General features: G+C 42.2%; 1 protein-coding gene and 1 long non-coding RNA gene across 3 annotated transcripts in view; one reads left to right on the forward strand and one right to left on the reverse strand.

Annotated features, from left to right (window-relative positions):
- Nucleotides 1-16,160, forward strand: part of GRK5 (G protein-coupled receptor kinase 5) — a 314,774-nt gene that overhangs the window by 258,462 nt on the left and 40,152 nt on the right. For both annotated transcript variants that reach the window (XM_069099074.1, XM_069099075.1), the window contains 4 exons: nucleotides 2,854-2,946; nucleotides 9,490-9,553; nucleotides 11,137-11,277; nucleotides 14,676-14,866. In XM_069099074.1, the coding sequence (XP_068955175.1) occupies nucleotides 2,854-2,946; nucleotides 9,490-9,553; nucleotides 11,137-11,277; nucleotides 14,676-14,866 (489 nt within the window). The remainder of the gene's footprint in view (nucleotides 1-2,853; nucleotides 2,947-9,489; nucleotides 9,554-11,136; nucleotides 11,278-14,675; nucleotides 14,867-16,160) is intronic.
- Nucleotides 2,959-16,160, reverse strand: part of LOC138169543 (uncharacterized) — an 18,108-nt gene continuing 4,906 nt past the window's right edge. The window contains exon 3 of the long non-coding RNA XR_011170380.1: nucleotides 2,959-8,262. This is a non-coding gene — a long non-coding RNA (uncharacterized lncRNA). The remainder of the gene's footprint in view (nucleotides 8,263-16,160) is intronic.

The following is a 16,160-nucleotide window of genomic DNA, read 5'->3' on the forward strand; positions in this document are numbered from 1 at the left end:
AGACAGAGAGACAGACAGAAAGAGAGAGAGAGACAGAGACAGAGAGACAGACAGAGAGAGAGAGATTTGGTTTAGAACACCCAGCCTGAGAGAAGCTAATTCAGTATTTGGGATAAAAACAGAATATACAGAAAGGCATTTTTACGCTGTTTGTAATGCCATAAGTATGCCCTCAAATGTGCAAGTCTTGCATCTGGATATAGATGAACGAACACCAGATATTTGTGGTATTTGAGTATAACATTATTCATACACACACATACACACACAATAGGATCCTAGATTTAGAACTGGAAGTGACCTTAAAAATTATCTATTTAATCCAACCAATCTCATCTTGCAGATGAAGGAATTGAGGCTCAGAGTGATCAGGTCACTCGGTCACTGTCACACAGAGGTGATGGTCAGACCATGTATCACATGTGTATGACATTTATTTTGTGATTGTTCTCTGCACTGTACCTTTCTTTTTCTAGGAGACCATTTGGGGTTGACCTCATTTAAAGCTGATTCTGTTTGAAAGGAGCTGACTACCAATTTTTATCGCCTAGAGAGACATCCCAATAAATCCCTTTCTCCCCTGGGTTAAGCCCATCATAGAGTTTTCATCAGCACTTGTTCATAGGGAAACAGCTCTTCACTGTCAGTCTGAGGTATAAATCTAATCATTTCCCTCAGAATTTACCAGACCAGTATTTCTCAGTGTAAATTATCTTCCTATAAAAGCATGATAGACTCTGCCCTTGCCCCAGTTGGGTGGCAGAAACATGCAGTAAATAACATGCAGGCTTGACCCAGATCTCTTGCAGGCTAAGGAACCCAGTATACAGTAGAGTTCAGACTCCAGCTCCCTGATCTTCTGAATTTCTCAGAAGCCTCCATGGCTTTCTGATTTGTACATCTGTAGAGTTGCTAGTGAATTATCAAGAGCTTTCTCTCCTAGCTTTTGTATGGAAAGCCTCACCTTTTGTAGAAAGCACGTCTATCTGCCTCGCCCTATCTATCAGACATTCAGTTTGGACTATTGTCACCTTCTCTTGCCACACCCTCCAACCCCCAACATCATTACCCAAACTGAACTTCTTTCCCTTCCCCTTTGAACCTCTCAAATTTCTTTTTATATGTTTGGTTCTGCTTTTCCTTATGCCTGGAATGTCTTCTCTCTCCCCTTTCACCCATTAAGTCATCTATCATTCAAAGTCAAATGCTACCTCTTTTATCAAACCTTTACTGATTCCCCTCTTGGTAATAATCTTCCCCCTCATGTCCCATATACTACTTTATTTTATAATAATTTGTAATTCACTGATGCTCTTATAATACTGTATATTAAAGCTATTAGTTTTCCTCGAAAATAATGATTTCTGACTTGTATATGGCGCTTTAAAGTTTACAAAGTCAACAAGTCAAGTCAATAACAAACACTGATTAAGTGCTTACTATGTTCCAGGTGCTGTTTTAAGAGCTGGTGATACAAGTATAAGCAAAAAGAAAGAGAAACCCCGCCTTCAAGGACCATACAATCTAATGGGGAAAGACAGCTCCTAAAAGACAGCTGAAAAGCCTAGGTGGGAAGGGAGGGTGGTGTGTAAGTGGTGCCCCTGTGGGATCATGGTGGTGAAATCTGAAGAGTGAAAAGCGCAGCTGGGGAGGAATGAAGGATGACCAGACCAGGCCCTTCTTCAGCATGGCAGTTCCAGGAAGAACTCACTCATGAGAGAAGGGAGCTGTAGGGGTAAAGGAATGGCCCAAGGTTAAAAGGCAGCTGAGACATGGTAATATGACCCAGAGAGCTCGAAGGAGAGACGAGAGAAGATTCATATACTTTATTTCCTTTGATCCCTATTAGGTTGTAAAGTCCGCAATGACAAGAACCATTTAGTATCTAAATGTTGTATTACTCTCAATACCTAACACAGTGTCTTATAATCAGTGGGCTCTTAATATGTTATTTGTTTATATATATTCCCTTTCTTCCTGTTTCAAGATGCCACTTGCCCTCTGGATGCATAGACATGGCAAAAAAGACTCATACACTTTTATGGTCATTTCCATACTGCCGTGCACACCTGAAAATTGTCCCTAAGTCAGTAGCTTCGACGCCTTGAGCAAAGCCTACCAGCCCTGCTCTGCCTCTGCAGTTCAGACAAGCCTGTGTCTTGCTCTGCCTGCTTTCTCAGCTGTCTACCCACTACTGGGTCATGTTGTTTGAGGTTGGCCTTCAGGGTGTCCTCAAGGTCTTCAAGGTGTTCCCCTTGATTGCTTTGTGAGTATCTTGCTTCAGCTTCACCACCAATACCAGCTCCAGGAATTATCTTTAAAGAAGGTTGCAATCCCAGGAGAGAAATGCTAAGGGTTGCTTTGCAGGACTAGTATTTCTTCTGACTGAAACAATTTACCCCCAAAGTAGTGCTGAGGTTCCTGAGAACTCTCCCCATCCCCAGTGTTTGTGACCCTTTGACTTCTTCTCTGACACATTTACAGACAAACCTCACTCCCAGCCATGGGTACATTTCCTTCTTATATGACTGCCAGGGTTTCTATAGGATACAGTGGAGAGAGCACTGGATTTGCAATCAGTTGACCTGAGTTTGAATCCTGGCTCTGCCACTTGCTATCTGTTTAAGTTTGGGCAAGACATTCAACCTCTTTGAGCCTCAGTTTTCTCATCTGCAAAATGAATTGAATGGGCTAGATAATCTTGAAGGTCCCTTGCACCTGTAAGTTACTGTCTGTTTGCTCTCCAAAAATGTGTTGATAGATGAGCCCCCTGTTTGTTAAAGTACTTAAACTGGCCCTGACCTATTACAAGCTCTGGATGATAAAATGTGTGTCTTTTTTCATCTGAGATAGATCTGTCCTAGACTACCTAAGTGGAGAACCATTTCAAGAATACCTGGATAGCATGTATTTTGACAGGTTTCTCCAGTGGAAGTGGTTGGAAAGGTAAGTCTCAGTTCTGTGTGGTATGTATGTGTGGGTGTGGGTGTTAGGCATGCTCACACATGTTATATTTGGGCTATTTGAGAATCCAATAGGAATTCAAATCACAGAATCCGGTTCTTTGATCTTACAAATATGTTAATGCTTTGCATGTGAACCCTACTTGTGCTACAATGGAAAGAGGGCTGACTCTGGAGACCAAGGACTTGGGCAAGTCCCTTAAACTCCTCTTGTAAGGGAAGGGGCTAGACTAGGTGACCCCTAAGGTCTCTTCCAGTCCTAAAGTTCTCTGACTGATGAAGAAGTGAATCCCATGGAACTGGAAGTCACCAAAGATCCCACAGTACCAGTTAGTAATAGAGTTAGGGTGAGATCCTTGGCCTTCTAACTCCCAGGCCAGTGGCCTGTCCCTTCTAACATGCTGTAGCCTCTCCAGTATATCGTGTGGTCCTTGTGTTAATGGGATACATGGCTAAATCCTTGATGGTCAAGCAAGGGCAGTCACACAGTGCAGGGGCACAAAAACATGACATGAACTTCTTTTGTTAGAGGGCAGGAGGGCAAGAAGGAGGCTTCCTGAGATGAGCTGTTTCATTGCAAAAAGCCAGGGACTTACTGTACACTGGAGGCCACTGAGACACTCTCTGTAATTTGAACCTCCTGTGGTCATGGAACAAAGGAGGCTGGGGACGTAAATGTTCTCAGTTCAGCATCCGTCTCCCCCTCCTCCCCTTGTTTATGTAAACACCGAAGCTGACCACTGTCTTCTGAAGAGATCCTTCTAAAGCTGTTGTGACTGGCAGCTTCCGCCTGGTGAAATCTTATTTCAGCCCTTCTTCATTTTTCTCCCTGTCTTTACTCAAGTGTGTTAGAGACAAGATTCTTTCTTCTCTGAGTGTTCCTGTCCTATCTTTGTCTCGACCTTGAAAAAGCATGTTGGGGACTGGAGAGGGTAGCCTCCTTATTGTGTTGCCTTGAAGGAGGTATGGTCTCTGCCTGATTAGTTCAGTGGATAAGACCTTACGCCAATGGGGCCACGGTCAAGGATTCAATCCCTAGGTTGGGCAAGTTACCTTTCCCATTCCCTGGCCCCAGCCAACATTCTTGCCAATGTGTCCCAAGAGAGTCTGAGAGTATGGATGCTGGGTTAGCCCAAATCCATCCCTTCTATGGGAAGAACAACTGTGCTGCAAAGGATGGCTAGGTGGAGTCTTCTTTGTAGCTACCAGAGGGCACATTGTACTGAGCAAATATTTAGAAAAGCCACAGGGTATAGGAAGGCAGTGTGAGTGTGAAGGAGCGTGGGACTGGGAGTCAGAAGCTTGGATCTCAGTTCCACTTCTGCTACCTCTTGTCTGTGATTTGCGGAAGGTCATTGAAACTTTCTGAGACACCATTTTCTCACTCATAAAACAGGGAGAATAATACGATCATTACCACTTACCTCACAGTGTTGTTATGAGGATAATTTATCAGCAACATTCTTTCTAATTATAAATTGCTATACAAATGTAAGCCATAGTTATTATTGAAAGAGACCAGGACTCAAAGTCAGGAGGCCTGGGTTTTAGAGGCAGTGATTAAAAACACAATCAGAAGGCTTGGGTTTGAAATCCTGGCTTTGCAATTTATTACTTGTGTTACCCTGGACAGGGCATTTAATTCTTCTAGGTTATAGTTTCCTCACCTGAAAAATGAGAAGGTTGGACTAGATGACCTCCTAGGTCCCTTCTGGCTCTAAATCTAGAATCCTCACCCAATCTTCATCACTCAACTCACTGTATCCTTGGGTCGATCACTGCCCCTGTTTGGGCCTCAGTTTCCTTATCTGTAATATGAGACAGCTGAATTAGATGGAAGGTCTTACATTCTACTCTCACATCTTCCTTCCATGATTGGTGCTCTGAGTAGTAATTTATACTCAACTGTTGTATAGCTTGTTGTTGTAAGCAGCAAAGCTGCATATCCTAGCAATCTATTTCAATACTTTAAAAGACCCATGACTCACTTATGGGGTAGTCCCCCTACTAACACAGGTAATGGAAGCCACCCCCCACCCTAGCCCCACCAGTACATTAGTTGATGGTCTTTATAAGGAGCCGTGGCCAGCAGTTTCTCTAGACTTAGGCTGATTCTTTGATCTAAAGATCGAGAGTCTGTCATTGGGCCCCTACCTAAGAAGGGGCTGATACAGCCTGTGCTGTGCTGGTGGACCTTCAAGGATCTTAGTGCCATGATAAAGCAAGGGAAAAAGACTTTAGTAACCCAGTAACCCAGGTTAATAAAGCATTATCATATCTGGGTGTTACAAGGTTCATAAAGAGACAGTGTCATCATCCAAGTTGAATTGGTTGGAAATGCTAGAACAATCAGCTTTTCTATTGTGGAGGGTCCTTGTTATAACAGATCCAATTAGTCCCTGTGTCTCCTGGGTAGCATATTGTTTTCTTTCTAAGATTTTAAATTACGAACTAGAAAATCATCAACAAATATGAGTATTTTCATATGTGAAGAAGCCAAAAGGGGGAAGAAAAGGAGGGGATTGTATATGAAAATCTTGATCTTTTCTTGATGGCTTTATTATATCATAAAAATCCACTGGCACTAGTGAAAATAAGATTCCCCATTGGATTATTGTCCTGGTATGAGGAAAGGACTCTTTCTTTTAGTGTGTGTGTGGATTGGGGCAGGGGATGCGGGAGGATGGGGGGAATTGCTCACTTGAGTCAGCTAGAGTTCCATTATATTTGAAAAATCCCTCCTCAGATTTACCATGACACCTGGTATTAACTTCTTCTTTGCACTTATTATCTAATTTGCATTATTATTTTTCACACAGGTCTTCTCTCTCCTCTTAGATTATGAGCTTCTAGAAAGTTGGGTGTCTGATTTCATCTTTGTAGCCTTGGTGGTTAACACAGTACCTTACCTACACTGGGGCAGAGATGGGTGGTAGAAATGGCCCTGGATTTGGAGTCAGAAGAGATCTGAGTTTGATCACTGGTTTTGTTACCTATTACCTGAATGACTTTTTGCAAGTTTCTGCCTCTCTGTTTCCTCTTCTGTAAAATGAAGGTGTTGGACTACAAATGCTTTGGTCTCAGGAACCCTTTATCCTCTTAAAAACTATTGAGAGTCCCCAAAAGTTTTTATTTACATGCATTATGTCAATTGACATTTGCCATAATTGAAATTAAAACTGATAAATTTTTCAAATATTAGTAATTCATTTAAAAATAAAAAATGTATTGCATTTTAACATAAAAAAGATATTTTTGTGAAAAATAACCATATTTTCCAAAACAAAAAAAATTGAGTTAGGAGAGTGGCATTATATTACATATTTTCCGCAAATCTCTTTAATGCTTGACTTAATCGAAGACAGCTGGATTCTCTTATCTGCTTCAGCATTCAATCTGTTGTGATATGTTGTTTTGGTAGCAGTATATGAAGAAATTCTGGCCTCAGACAGAAAAGAAATTGGAAAAAAAAACATTTTAAAAGGAAAATCATGTCTTAATATTATTATGGACATAGGTTTGACCTCACAGACTCCCAAAGTTTGAGAACCACTAGAAGAGATGATCTCTAATGTCCCTTCTAGAGCTATGACCCATAGTAAGTTCTTTGAAAAAGAAAAGCTTGTTAAATGAATGAACAGTTCCCAAAGAGTTAACATATCTTCAGAATTTGATCATTTGCCCCATTTTTACTTATAGGTTCTTGCCCAGTTAATATTCCTCCATTTCAGTGTTGAAGAGATTCTTCTCCCCACAAGGTTAACCAAGAAATTCCTCTAAAATTGTATTACACTCTTCTTCTAGTAGTTGGATTCTGTGGTAATGTAGAGTTACTGTTTTTTTCTTCTTCTATCGTAAACTGTTAGGGCTGGTAGACCTTGATGTGGTTTGGAGTAGAGCTCAGTAGGAAAAGCTTCTAAGGCCTAAGTGTAGAGTACATGCTGATAGTATGTTCCTAAGGCATGAAACAGGCCGTCTGGATGATTATTTGCATAAGAAAGATTAAGAGAAGTGTGGATTCTTGCAGAGTAGACAATTATTTCATACTTATCAGGATTAAGCTCTAGTTCTGCAGCAAATAAATCACCAAAGCACATACTCTTAGAGCTGGAAGGATCTTTAGACCATAGAATGTTAGAGCAACCTTGAGAGGTCATCTCATCCAATTCCTTTCTTTTTTTTTTTTTTTTAAGCAATTGGGGTTAAGTAACTTGCCCAAGGTTACATGGCCAGTTATTTCTGGGTGTGGTGTTAAGTACCTGAGGCTGGAACTGATCCTGGGTCCTCCCGACTCCGGGGCCGGTGCTCTTACTCGCTGTGCCACCTAGCCGCCTCCTAATTCCTTTCTTTTACAGAGGAAGCTACTGCAGCCCAGGGAGATGAAGACTCATGGAACACATTAGTGGTTGTCCCACAACTAGAAACCAAGCCTCCTCTCTCTTTGTCAAATATTCTTTTCATCACTCCACATGCCTCTCTGAATATCTGTGACATCCCACCTAACTCGACCTTGATCAATTCTGAACAGACTTGCCAGAAACTAAATTGGGTTTCACAGAGAGGTTCTGTAAGGGGAATGGGCTAATGTAGCTGCAGCTTGGTTTCTAGTTCAGTATAACCTTTAGCTTAATCCAGGGAGAAATGGACACCCATGGATCAGTTTTTTATGTAGGTGTCATTCAAATGAATATTGTGGGCTTTTCTAGAATTGGTCTAATTTCTTTAATCAACTCATTATAGTATAATTAAGTTAATTGGTAAAAGTCTAACTAGACTCAACTTTATTATGAAAGTGACTTCAGTGAAAAGTTCTGCACTTAGCCTTTAAAAAAAGGCAAGGACAGCATTAATGTAGTGCATAAGCTATATATTGGAGTAGCTAGATAGCTTGGGGGATATAGTGCTGGGATTGGACTCAGGAAGACCTGAGTCAAAATTCAGCCTCATATACTTACTAGCTGCCTGACCCTGGGCAAGTCATTTTAACTTCAGTTAGCCTTAATCTACTGGAGAAGGTAATGGCAAATCACACCAAGAAAACCTCATTGACAGCGTGGTCCAAGGAGTCATGAAGAATCAGACACAACTAAATAACAACAGTCTGTATATCCTCAAGTCTTCAGACATGTATTCTCAGAATGTCTGCTTTCACAAACGTCATCCAGGGCTTTAGTGCTGAGGATAGATAAAAGACAATGCGTTCCACTTCTGACAATCTGGTCTCAGGTGTAGTTGAGGCCTCAACAGCTCACACTTGTGCAGCTTTCAAGGGTTTCCCAAGCCCTTTCCTTACAACAACCTAATGAAGAAAGCAGTGTCAGTCTGTTTTACAGATGAGGGAATAAAGGTTCTTAAGTAAATTTCCCAATGTAACCTTGTGGCAGAGTCAGGATTCCAACCCAGGTCTCTAGACTGTTCCTTGAGTGTTATTTTCCTCTGTACCAGAGGTTCCAGACATGTCCCCAGACCACAAGTGGCCTGCAATACTCAGCCTGAACCAGATTAAAATATAATTGAGAAATATTTAACAAATTAAATAAAAATGCAATAAAACATAGATAATATTATTTATGATAGATGATGCCACACATAATATTAACATCATGGTTTTCCAAGTCAATGTGTAACCTGCAGGAATTTTCGATAAGTTAGGCCTCCATTTCTATTTCATTTTGACACTACTGCTGTCAGCCCAGAACATCACCTGTATTTTATTTCCAATGTTACTTTGGACTTCATTTTTTTTTCTTTTCCCCCTCCTTGTAATACTGTCATCATTATTACCACTTCTAGCATCATCCCATAGTTCACATTTATATGATGCTTTGAGGTTATAGAAGATTGATGTACATTATCTCATTTGGTCCCCACAACAAGCCCGTGAAGTTTAGGTATTTTTAAGCCCATTTTATAGATGAGGAAAATTAATCTCCAAGAGATTAAACAGTCTGCCCAAGGTTATCCAGCTAAAAAATGACTGAGGTTTTATCCTTTGTATTTGAGAGAGGATACAATACAAAAAAAGTATGTTTAAATAAGCTTCTGGATTCAGTTTTTAAACTTCTTCAATTTTTCCCTTCTATGTTTGTGACTTGCCTTCCACACAAAGAGGAAAGGTAAGTGTCCCTTTGATTAGGATGGAAGACCCCAGCCCCCAACACATTCTTGGCCTTTATCTGAAGCCACCCAAAGGAGTGGTTCCCTAGTGTCCTATGAAACATTGGTTCTCATTTTATTGGTGATCAGTCCAGAAGTCCATATAACCTTAGGGTGTTAGAGATGGAGGGACCTAAGCAGTCATCTAGGCCAGCCTCTCACATTTACAGAAGAAATTGAAGGCCATGGAGGTAAAGTGATTTTGCTCAGCCGCACAACTTGTTTAAACGGCAGAGCTAGTACTAGTTAGTAATGCCTCATCATCAACAAAGGTTATAAACTATAGACTCATTTTTTTTTTATTTTAAAGACAGAAAGGAAAAATATCTTAATGCCATAAAGCCAATGTTGATTTCTTGGTTTCTTCCAGACAACCAGTGACCAAGAACACTTTCAGGCAATATCGGGTGCTAGGCAAAGGCGGCTTCGGGGAGGTGAGTGATTTCTAAAACTTGGTATGAAGAATAATTAACGCACTTTAATCTTAGCTGGATTTCCTGCTTTCCTTGGGGTGTGCCCAAAGTAGGTTTCTCAACCAGGGCTCCCCAAACATTCTTATTCTAGGGCAAACTTGTCAATTTCCACATGGGCTGTGACTCATCTTGGGGCAGGGCTTGGTTTGGCAGCATTGCTGAGGGAGAGGGTGGAAGGGGAGCAGAGGATTTTGGAAACCTTTATAGGATTATGTCAATGATGAGGGTGAGGATAAAGAAAAGAAAGCTGAATTTTCAGTATTCAAAGGTTTGTGTCCCTTTAGATAAATCAGGGGGCAGTCAGGGGGCACATTGGATGGAGTGTGGAGTCAGGAAGTCAGGAAGACTCATCTTCTCAAGTTCAAATCAGACACTTACTAGCTATGTGACCCTGAAGAAGTCACTTAACCCTGTTTGCTTTGGTTTCCTCATCTGTAAAATGAGCTGGAGAAGGAAATGGCAAACTACTCCACTATCTTTGCCAAGAAAACCCCAAATAGGGTCACGAAGAGTTATACCCAACTGAAATGACTAAAAAAAAGAAAAGATAAATCAGATCACCAGAGAAGTTTCCAATTTGAGAGGGTGGAAGGGGGCAAGCATTAATTTGAGAAAGCAAGGAAGAGAACAAAAAAAGAGATGTAAGTCATAGTTAGGCAGTCAGTCTTAGAAGTAGGCAAAGCAGGTGTGTAGCTGCTGACATAGCAGAAAAAACCTTCCCTCCATGACTTTTCTGCAAATTGACTAATAACTGAAATTCCACACTTGGGATTTTAGTCCTTTGGCTTACGGGCTTTGATTCTTCATTATAGCTCCCTCGGCATATAGACAACATTTGGGAATTTTCTCAGTCTTTTATGCTGTAGCTAATAAAATTCTTTCCAGATAATAGGTTTGGCTTGGGAGGGAAAAGGGGGGAAGGAGGAGGAAGAAGAAAAGGACCTAAAGTATCAACAGCAGCTGAAGGAATGGGGAAGAAAGATGTAAAGGGTACCATCAAAGTGGGAAACGGTAGACCAGGTAGCCTAGGGGCACCAAAGATAAATGTATATCTCACTAATTAGCAGCCAACTGCCCCATAGTCTGTGCAACCAAGAAGTATAACATTGAAATTGCTTATTGAGTTGGTAGCAACCTGGGTATCCCAAAACACTGCGCAGGAAGCCTTGAATCTAAGCCTCTTGGAAAACTCTCTCAAATCAATCATGAGTCCTACTGTGTATGCTTGGTTTGCAGGGAGGTTTTGTCTTAATTCTCAAAGAGTGAAAAGAGTATTAAATGTGCAACTGGAGGACCCAGATTTAAATCCTGCCTCTGCTTCTTACTATATTGGGCAAGTCACTTCTCTCTGGACCCTCTGTTTCCTCCTCTGTCAAATGGTGGACTGGAGAATGTAATCTTCAGAGTTCTCTCTGAGTCTAACAATCTTAGATCAGACCATTCTCACCAGTGGCTCACTGACACCTTCTCTGCCCATCTGGTTCAAGGGCCATTTCTGCAAAGACTCAGAGTCTGATTAATTATCTTTTCTCATTTTCTTTGAGGTCTGTGCTTGTCAGGTGAGGGCTACAGGGAAAATGTATGCTTGCAAGCGGCTGGAGAAGAAGAGGATAAAGAAGAGGAAAGGGGAGTCCATGGCGCTCAATGAGAAGCAGATTTTAGAAAAAGTCAACAGTCAGTTTGTTGTGAGTATTGATTACAGTCCAGACTAGGCAGAGACAACTGACAGAAACTCTGACTCTAACAATAAATAAAGTATACTAAATGTAGTAGAAGGTCACACCCCCTCTCTACCCAGAGAACATAAAACCCACACTTATTCTCCTCCCCTAGAATCATGTCATGGTTCCAGAAGGGACCCTATATATCAACGAGTGCAAACCCACTATTTTATAGGTGAGGGAACGGCAGCCCAGATAGGGCAAGTCACCTGCCCAAGGTCACAGAGCTAGCAAATGGCCGATTTGGGGCTGGTCGCCCAGTCCACTGTGCTTCTAGTAAGCTCTGGGACAGCAGGAACACCATCTTCCTTTTCCTTTCAATCATACAATCAGTCAGGCAAGCAACAAATATTCATTAAGCAACTACCATGGGCCAAGCACCAAATATAATGAATAAAACCATTCTAGTTCCCAAGAAGGAGCTTTGAAATGTTTAGTCCAATGCCCTTTGCATATCAGACTCTTGATTGAAGTATCTCAAACTTTGCCTAACCAATAAACTCTTGTCCTAGTTCCCCAGGACCATAATGAAATACTACTTTCTATAAGCCTAACTTGGCATGTTAAATGTTCACTGAGGACCTTAGGGTGAAAAGACAATTTTCTCATTGTTGCTAAACATTAGTTGTCTTTTTATGGTATGTTTAAAGTATTATTTTGTTATGAATATAGATAATAGAAAGGAGACTTCCTTAGGGATGTGTCCAGAGGGGATGGGATAATTTAGCTTAAAATATTCCCCCTGGGTGGAGTTTATCACCTGAAGATGTAAATGGGCACTTGCTATGTCCCAGCCCAGACCGGGAGGAGAGAACCAAAAGCTTCTCTACAATACTCAGGGACAATCCAACGATGCTAGAAAGTCCTGTGCCCCTACTTTTCTTCTGCCAGCAAGTTCCTTGGGAGGACAAGAATGGGGGAGGGGAGGGCATAAAAACAAGCCCTTCTCATAATTGCGTGAGTGTATATGCTTCCCTCTCTCCCCCAAAAGAATGTCAACTTTTTGATGGCAGGGAATGTTTCTTTATTGCCTTTGTATTCTGGAACTTAGAACACTGCACTACAAATAATAAGAATTTGATAGATGCTTTCTGATTGATTGTAGCAAGAAACTGGTGACCAGCAAAGGATCTGTAATCTGTTAGAGTCATGAACTTTTCTCCTGGTCTGTTAAAGAGAGGGGAAAACCTCCAAAGGAGTGATTGAGGGTTAGATTATATGGGCTATTCTCTGTTCCTGGGGTATTTCCTAACCTCATCCAAGCTGGTTGCTTATTAAAGTTTCCCAAAGACCTCATCTTAAAGTGTCCCATGACATGGACCTAAGAACTAGCATTCTGTCCAGGATCCACTCTAGAGACAGAGAGTAGGCCTTCATCATTTATTATTTCTCCTGTTTTTCTCTGAAAGAGTCATGCTGTGAATTAGACTTGAAGGGGATATAGCTTTAAACCCACTAAAAGTCAGCACAGCCTATATGGCATTTATGAAAAGACAGCCTAGAAATCAGGGCTCTTGAGGTGTCATTCAACAAGCATTTCATTCAATAAGCACTTTTGGACACCTGCTGCATGCCAGGTACTGTGTTTGGTGTTGGAGATGCAAAGACAAAAGTAAAAATGTCTTTGTGCTCAAAGAACTTCCATTCTGCAAGATGGAGGGGGTGCTGATAACAGGTACATCAATAAATCAATGCAAAATACATACAAAGTACAGTGTAATTTTAAAGGAGGTCTGGAAAGGCATTATGTAGAAAGAAAGTGATACTTGAGCTGAACCTTGAAAGCAGTGAGGAATTCTGCAGAGGTCAGGGGAGATTGCATTTCAGGCATGGAGAACACTGGGTATGGAGATCATTAAGGAGGCCTGTTTGGCCAGAACGGGCCCACAGGAACAATTCAGATGATACCAACAGGGTGTCTGACTCCACAGGCTCTTGCCCAGTGAATAAAATCTCCCTTTGGAAGATAAACTCTTATCAATACTTTCGCATGTGCTATCACAGTGCTATCTTTCTTAGGGGCATTGCCTTCATAGGGTGGGACTTTATTCTGAATACCCTGTTGAAGAGATCAAGAGAGGGGTTCATGTTAACTAGAAACATGCTTGTTCCTGAGAGGTTCATGGCCAAGAGCTTTTAATAGCCCATCTATCTCTTTCCAGGGTAGTTGGCACAGAGTTATACCAGAATCCCAACTAGAGGGATGGAAATCAGGCCATTCACTGTAGTTTATGGACATCCCTTTTTTGGAGATAGGAGGAGACACCCTTGAGAAGAGGTAGCTGCTAAAATACAGTGTCAGCATGTAGAAGAATCGCAGTCTCTCAACATTCTCACTTCCCTTTAGGGATACATACCTTTTTGTTTCTGGGCTTTTATGTGCTATTCCCGATGTTTATGTTCTAACATAACATCTTGTGATCAAGGCTGCTTTGATATTCATTGTAACCAGGTTTCACTGGTGTTAGAATGTGTGGGGTTAGAGGAAAGGGGAGGGGAAAGGAAGGATTCCACATGATGTGACCTGCCCTCAGGCCCTAAGCCCAGCTCCAGATGGCCCTGATGACGAAGAGATGGCCTTCCATTAAATAGCCAAACACATTACTGGCGTCCACCCCAAATGAATCAGATAGGGGCTGTACCTCTCTGGTCAGCACTGGCCTTCCATTAAATAGCCAAACACATTACTGGCATCCACCCCAAATGAATCAGATAGGGGCTGTACCTCTCTGGTCAGCACACCCAGCATTTGTGCTGACCAGAATGGCCAGGCTTAGCCTGAATTGATCAAGTCCTTAACTGTTTATTTAGAGCAGTGGTTCTCAAATGTCTCTAGTCTATAGACTGCCTGAGAGGCTCCTGAAGACCCTACCCCACCTACTTGTACTTGCTAGAGCAAAAATAAGTAAAAATCCTCATCAGAAAGAAGTCTGGCACAGCTTTTGAGGAGATGCCAGGGAAACGGTGCCTGGTTTTGATTAACTCTCTTGGGAAAAGGCTTCCTTCAGGCCAGAAACAAAAGCATAGATATAGTCCTGTTATAAGTGTAAATGTGCCAAGGGCCCAGCCTGGAGATCCCCTGGAGATCCCCCTTGTGGTTTGTACTTGGAGATCCACTGAATGAGAGGAAGTTAGTCAGTCCAGGAATTCTGCTTCACTTCCACCTCTTGGAGACTTAGAATTTGACCGAAGCCACTGAGTAACATGGCAGGGGTCAATGGGAGGCCAGCTGGTTTCTAGGGAATATCATTTAGCTGTTGCCACTGCTTCCCCTTTCCCCCTCAACTTTATGTTTTTCCAAAGAAAAGAGAAAACAGGATTGTCTTTCTTATGCTACAATGGTGTTACCAATGTATTCCCAGGTCAACTTGGCCTATGCCTATGAAACAAAGGATGCATTGTGCTTAGTTCTGACCATCATGAATGGAGGTGACCTGAAGTTCCACATCTACAACATGGGAAATCCAGGCTTTGAGGAGGAAAGAGCCTTGTTTTATGCGGCAGAGATCCTTTGTGGTTTGGAAGATCTTCACAGAGAAAATACTGTATACAGGTGAGCAAGGACATGGACCACCAGATGCTAGTGGGACCTACAATGAAACTTAGAGCTGTACGGGTTCCTAGAGGGCATCCTATATAACCCCTTCATTTTATGGGGGAGGGAGGGTTGGTAGAGGGGAAATGCCTTAGCCAGGGTCACCTAGAAAATTAGCAATGCTTAGTCCCCAATGCAGCAATCTTTCCACCCCACTGCCTCCCTACTGGTGATCTGTAAGACAGCAGAAACTGTAGGATGAAGTATTATTCTCATTCACTCTCTCCCCCCACTCACTTCCAAGGGGTGGTGTATTCCTCTCCACCATTTTAACTAGTAGGTGGTCCCATGAACCAAGTTAATCCAGGACTTTCAGTTAAGCCAGAAGTCATTTCTGTGTAGGTAGGTAGGCTGGTGAGGGCTGACAGCAGTAGATCCTGAGTCTAAGAATCCTTCCAAATTTCTGGAAATTTGCTCAGTAGGTTCACTGAAAGTTTGACCCCAAAGACAAGAATAAGTCCACCCCCTAACTGGTGTGTGCACTTTGCCCACTTAAATTTGCTTAATTTTTTTATTGTTTGTATGATAGAGGGGGGCATCAGGAGAAGAACAAAAGCAAAATTCAAGAAACAATATTTCTCTAATTGCCTTCTGTGAGGATTGCCTGTTAACTGGCTCTGCCCACTTCCCCAGTGCCCACTCAAGCCTTATTAGTGCTTTCTAGCGATGATAATGACAAGTTGCTAAAACCCTATCAGGTGCTTCTGTGAGGGAGACAGGAGCAGCCAAGAGGGTGTCAAATCAAAATCACTTACTGGATTTCCTTGGTGCACTTCCTCCCAGAACCCTCTCATCCTGCCCCCAGCTGCCCTCAGCCCTGTATACTCTCCTGGGTTTGTTTATTGAGGAGGCCGGGCACAATAGTGCTCTCCAGTGGAGTTTATCTTGAGGGGCCAAGCAAGCTTTGAAAACAAGCAGGAATGCTCCCAGAGGCACACGCTTTCCCCCAGCTCCAGCTCCTCTCTCCGGTTTTTGCTTTGTTTTCACTGAGGTGAAAAGAGAACCAGTCAGAAAGTTTTCCCTGAGGGTTGGAAGAAGAAACTCTTGCTCACTTACCTATCTATCCCTTTTTAAATAAACATTCCACAAAACCACAGACTATTGGAGCTGGAAGGGACCCCCATTCCCCCCTACAGATCCCTCTGGTGAGAGAGAACAGTGATACCCACATCCCCACGCTGGCAATTGGCTTGGGAGGTTCTTCTGGCATGAGGACCTCCCGGCTGGTATCCACCAATGAGCAGAAAAGTAG

Source organism: Petaurus breviceps, unplaced genomic scaffold (assembly GCF_028583685.1).
Source record: "Petaurus breviceps papuanus isolate PSGF00001 unplaced genomic scaffold, PetGlider_PUasm1.0 37, whole genome shotgun sequence".
Classification (NCBI taxonomy): Eukaryota; Metazoa; Chordata; class Mammalia; order Diprotodontia; family Petauridae; genus Petaurus; species Petaurus breviceps.